The sequence below is a fragment of the Symphalangus syndactylus genome, chromosome 8 (assembly GCF_028878055.3).
Source record: "Symphalangus syndactylus isolate Jambi chromosome 8, NHGRI_mSymSyn1-v2.1_pri, whole genome shotgun sequence".
Lineage (NCBI taxonomy): Eukaryota > Metazoa > Chordata > Mammalia > Primates > Hylobatidae > Symphalangus > Symphalangus syndactylus.
Window position 1 is genome coordinate 71,889,668 of NC_072430.2, and position 5,568 is coordinate 71,895,235.

Sequence of the window (5,568 nt, forward strand, 5' to 3'; positions counted from 1 at the left end):
CCGGGTTCACGCCATTCTCCTGCCTCAGCCTCTCCGAGTAGCTGGGACTACAGGCGCCCGCCACCACGCCCGGCTAATTTTTTGTATTTTTAGTAGAGACGGGGTTTCACCGTGGTCTCGATCTCCTGACCTCGTGATCCGCCCTCCTCGGCCTCCCAAAGTGCTGGGATTATAAGCGTGAGCCACCGCGCCTGGCCCCATGTTCTATCTTGATCCACAGCACCACACCACCTCCCCAGCAGACCCCCAAACCTAGGCCCTAAATTTTTCCAAGCTCAGAAAAGGAAGCCTGTTCCACTTGGTCCTCCAGAAGCCGTTTCAGATAGAATCACTTTAACTACATCCACAATAGAGAAGTGCAGTTGTGCAAAACCCAAGTCTTATGTAATTGTTGTAGAGGCTCAGGGTGGGTAGCAGGGAAGAACATGGGTAAAGGATACACTAAACTCTTCCAGTCCACATCCAGAGACAAACTCAGAGCAGGAAACAAGTGGATGGTCAGGACTACAGTAGGGACTACAGCAGCTCTTCTCTTACTCCTTTCCAGGGTAAGGGAAAGGAGAGACGGAGAGCTTAGAGAAACTAGGCATTATCACCTTATTCTACCATCTCTAATCCTAGGAACAAAATGCAAGTTGGGTGACTCATAAGGCAAGGAAGAATTACATCTGCATAATACCTAAGATCAGGAGAACTACATGAGAAAGAAGAAGTAAAAGAGGAAGAGGAATAGGAGAAGGTGAAGAAAAAAAGATGATGAGCTGCTTCATTGTCCAGTTGGTAACTGGTGCTTCATGTCATTACAGGATATGATAATGTGCTTTTTTATAACGGAAGTTAGGTAATTGCAGTTAGGAGTGACCTGGTCTGGTTTGGACAGCTCGCACAATGTCAAATCAAAAGGTCGGGAGCTTTTGTGACATTTTCCCCCTTTGAGCTCACAGGCAATGACAGGACTGTTACAGACAGCTTTGACTGTGTTTAGATCCTCATGGATGAATGCATACTGGGCTATGCAACTCTGATTGGGCTCCTTCATCTTGTGTGCCATCATATCATTGCATTCTCTATCTGTCGGGTCAAGCCTAAGATAGTCTTTGTTGCTCTGAAAGAGAGCTGAGGCTCTGAGCATCTTGTTTCCTCCAACCTCATCTTCACTGAGGATGGGATCTTCTGGCCAGCCAGGTTGCACCATTTCTTTGTTGCCAAGCACCAGCGTTTCTGTGGTTTGGGTGCCCTCTCCCTCCTCAGTGGCCTCAGCTTTGTCCTGTGAGTCACTGGACCAAAATTCATTGAGCGGTTGATCACTCTCCTCCAAGACTGCTGCAGCCATATGAAGCCCCAACCCCAGCCCCATCCCCAGGCCCAGCAGCAGCATCAGCAACATGAAAAAGATCTGCACCAGATTCAGCTTCATTTTGCCTGGAGAGGAAGCGGGAAATGGAAGAACGTGACTTTGAGATCAAAATTGGCTCTAGTAGAGACTGTAGTCTCCCTAAGCCCTACAGCATTGCATTTGGGGTCTCCTCTCTCTTCTCCACATTACTCTACCCTCTTCAAGGCAGTGATTTCTCTTTCCTTTCCCATTTCTCTTGTTCCTCCCCACCACGTTCCCTGTTGCTGTGTAATAAAATGTGGAAGTTTCCTCATGTTCCTTCTCTTGAAGGGTAGGAAGATGACCAGGGGAAGCAGTTCTGAGGTAACTTACATATGGGAAATCAGTGAGGAAAGCTGACATCAGTTGATTCTTTTTTTTTTTTCCTTTAGAGACAGGGTCTTGCTTTGTCACCCAGACTGGAGTACAGTAGCACCATCATACCTCATTGAAGCCCCAATCTCCCAGGGTCAAGTGATCCTCCTGCTTCAGCCTCCCAAGTAGCTGGGATCACAGGCACACGCTACCATGCCCAGCCCTTTTTTTTTTTTTTTTGAGACGAGCCTTGCTATGTTGCCCAGGCTGGTCTCGAATTCCTGAGGTCAATTAATCATCCCACTTTGGCCAAAGTGCTGGTATTACAAGTGTGAGCCACCATGCCCCTGACATCAATTGATTCTTAAACAGAAATTTGTTCCAAATAACCAGAGAATGATTGAGAAGACAAGTGTGTGCAGTGTCACACTCTCCTTCAGGGAAATTCTTGTAGAAAGCCTTATTCTCAATATAGGACTAGATTTACCACAGAAGACCATCTCTTTATTTTTAACCCAAATTTGGTTTTGCTCATTCAAGTATCTATTACTCTTCTAGCTACCCACCTTTCCCACAAAAGATAAAAAGGAATAGAAAAAGTACCACAGTCCATTCTTACTCCTAAGCTGAGGCTGGAGGGAAGACGTCCAATTTTACATCTCAGGCCCCTGCTAAAGCTACATCTTGTCAAGCCAGATTCCTTCTACTACTACAGATCTCTTAACACCTGGGTAGTCTTGCTGATTAGGTTTATACTCTCAGGGAAGAAATGGAATAAGAATGAAACCAAAGAAAATCAAACAATTGACCTGCTAGGGGTTCCCCTACTCATAAAGATTCTAAGGAGACCAGGCTTGGTGGCTCATGCCTATAATCCCAGCACTTCGGGAGGCCAAGGCAGGTGGGTCACCTGAGGTTAGGAGTTCAAGACCAGCCTGGCCAACATGGTGAAACCCCATCTCTACTAAAAATACAAAAATTAGCCAGCATGGTGCCATGCACCAGTAGTCCCAGCCGCTGGGGAGGCTGAGGCACGAGAATTGCTTGAATCCGGGAGAAGGCCAAGATGGTGCCGCTGCACTACAGCCTGTGTGACGGAGTGAGATTCTGTCTCAAAAAAAGAAGATCCTAAGGAGAGCTGAGCGTGCATCTTTGTCTTGCTAGGCCAGTCTCATCCCCTTAACAAAGAGACACATTCCCTGCCAGAAAAAAAAATTGCTATGAAGAACATTATTGAGGCAATTGATAAAATTATGATCTCTGTAGTAGATAAGAGTATTATGGCAGTCCCCTTTATCCACAGGGAATATGTTCCAAGACCCCAGTGAATGTCTAAAGCCCTATATGCACTGTTTTCTTCCAAAACATATATATCTACATAAGTTTAATTTATAAATTAGACAATGTATATTAACAACTAATAAAATAGAACAATTATAACAATATACTATTCAAAATTTGCAGATAAAAGATTCTTACTGTAGATTTTACCAATTGCAGCATATGTTCTTTTCCCCCCCTTTTCCTTATTAAGTTGAGAAACTTTCACCTTTTCACGCAAAGGGAGCACTTCACGGGTTATTTTTCACATATCTGAAATGCCAGCATCATCATTCTTGCACTTTGGGGCTATTATTAGGTAAAATAAGGGTTATGTGAACACAAGCACTGAAATACCGTGACAGTGCATCTGATAACGGCTACTAGGTAGCTAATGGGTGAGTGATGTCTACAACATGATTACGCTGGACACAGAGATGATTCACATCCCAGGTAGGATGGAGTGAGACAGTGAGAGATTTCATCACATTACTCAGAACAGCATGCAACATTAAATTATGAATTGTTTATTTCTAGAATTTGCCATTTAATATTTTCAGACCGTAGTTGACCATGGGTAACTGAAACTTTGGGTAGGGAGAATCACTGTATATATGTGTTTGATATACTGAATGTAAAACTGTACCCTGATTATTTAAGAAAATATCCTTCTTAGGAGATGCACACTGAAATATTAAGGAGGAAAAGAGCACAACGTATGCGATATACTCTCAAATGCTTCGGAATATAGATATATGGATATGTGTACATGTGTGTGTTTACAGAGAGAGAAAGAAAATGATAAAAAATAAATAGGGGAGCCTGGGCGCAGTGGCTCCTGCCTGCAATTCCAGTACTTTGGGAGACCGAGGCAGGCAGAGCACTTGAGTCCTGGAGTTTGAGACCAGCCTGGGCAACATGGTGAAACCCCGTCTCTACAAAAAATACAAAAAAATTAGCCTGGCATGGTGGCGTGTGTCTTCAGTCCCAGCTACCAGGCAGGCTGAGGTGGGAGGATGGTTTGAGCCCAGGAAGTTGAGGCTACAGTGAGCCATGATCCAACTGTTACACCCCAGCCTGGGCAACCGTAGTGAGAATCTATCTCTAAATAAATAAATAAATAAATAAGGGAAGTTTAAAAAAAATGTATCTGGATAAAGAATATTCATGAGTTCCCTGAATTATTATCGCATTTTTTTTGTAAAGTTGAAAATTTTTTAAAAAATTATTTATTTTAAAAAAGAGGCCAGGCGTGGTGGCTCACGCTTGTAATCCCAGCACTTTGGGAGGCCGAGGCGGGCGGATCACGAGGTCAGGAGATCGAGACCACGGTGAAACCCCGTCTCTACTAAAAATACAAAAAATTAGCCGGGCGCGGTGGCGGGCGCCTGTAGTCCCAGCTACTCGGAGAGGCTGAGGCAGGAGAATGGCGTGAACCCGGGAGGCGGAGCTTGCAGTGAGCCGAGATTGCGCCACTGCACTCCAGCCTGGGCGACAGAGCGAGACTCCGTCTCAAAAAAATAAATAAATAAATAAAATAAAAAATAAAAAAGAGAGAGGACTTCCATGTTGTTTCTTGAGGCACCCAACACCTCTGTGGCTTACCTACATACATAAGCAGCTGCAGAGATTCTTGTGTCCTCTCGTTCCCCAAGTTCTTCCCTCCCAGGGTTTCCTTCTTCGTGAGCAGTGCTCTGGCTGCTAGTCCGAAGAAAAATGGTTATCTTCTGCTGGTCCACGTGTTCTTAAACACATACTTCCTAAACCCACTCCCCCTTTCACTTCCTCCGCCTAGCACTGAACAAACACACTCAGCCAATTCTTTCTGTTCTCACAAACACTTTGAAGTGAGGCTATTTGGGCACCGAGACAGATCCAGACACCCAAGACAGGAAATGTCTCCAGCCTGGGAAACTGCAGATAGTTTTGTTTCATGGATCAATTGTTCCGCTCCTGAGTTACACCCACTATCCTGTGGTTTATGCAGCCTGACCTTGTGCGTGAATTTCAAGTTTAGTCTTTTCTTATATTTGCCACATGTACTTCCTTTAATCCTCTCCTATAATTTCTACAGTGTCAAGATCTTTGGCCTTTATTTGGCCATCTCTCCAACATGATTATTTTGCTTTTCACACTTTACAAGTGTATTATGACAAGATTTAGAGTATTTGAGACAATCATGGGTTTTCACATATCTTTACCTATAACTTTATCCAGTTTTCCACTCTCTACTCCCTGTTTCCATTCCCCCAGCCAATAACCACATTCCCATAAGAATATCCAGATTTTGCAAATCTGATCATTTAGCCCTAGATAGGAGACTATCCAAAGCAGCACTATCATTATCAGTCCCTATGGTCTGGGTGAATAAAACCAGGAGGGTTACAATGTTGATCCTAAGGTTCACTTCTTTAGCTGAAATTGTCATTATGAGATAATATTTTTAAAATCACTCTGGAGACTGTTAAGGCACTATAAAAATCCTCTGTAGACATAAACACGATCTTTTAAGAAGATGTTTTCTTAAACTGTGGTATAAAAAAAATTAAAAGAAGATG

The 5,568-nt window shown here is 43.7% G+C and overlaps 1 protein-coding gene across 1 annotated transcript; it reads right to left on the reverse strand.

The window, feature by feature from the left end:
• Positions 1-364: 364 nt before the first annotated feature.
• Positions 365-4,717, reverse strand: RNASE10 (ribonuclease A family member 10 (inactive)). The gene is made up of 2 exons (XM_055289541.2): positions 4,616-4,717; positions 365-1,422 (listed from the first exon to the last, which is right to left on the reverse strand). The coding sequence occupies exons 1-2, from the start codon at positions 4,623-4,625 to the stop codon at positions 767-769; spliced, it is 666 nt and encodes a 221-aa protein (XP_055145516.2). The 5' UTR covers positions 4,626-4,717; the 3' UTR covers positions 365-766.
• Positions 4,718-5,568: the final 851 nt, after the last annotated feature.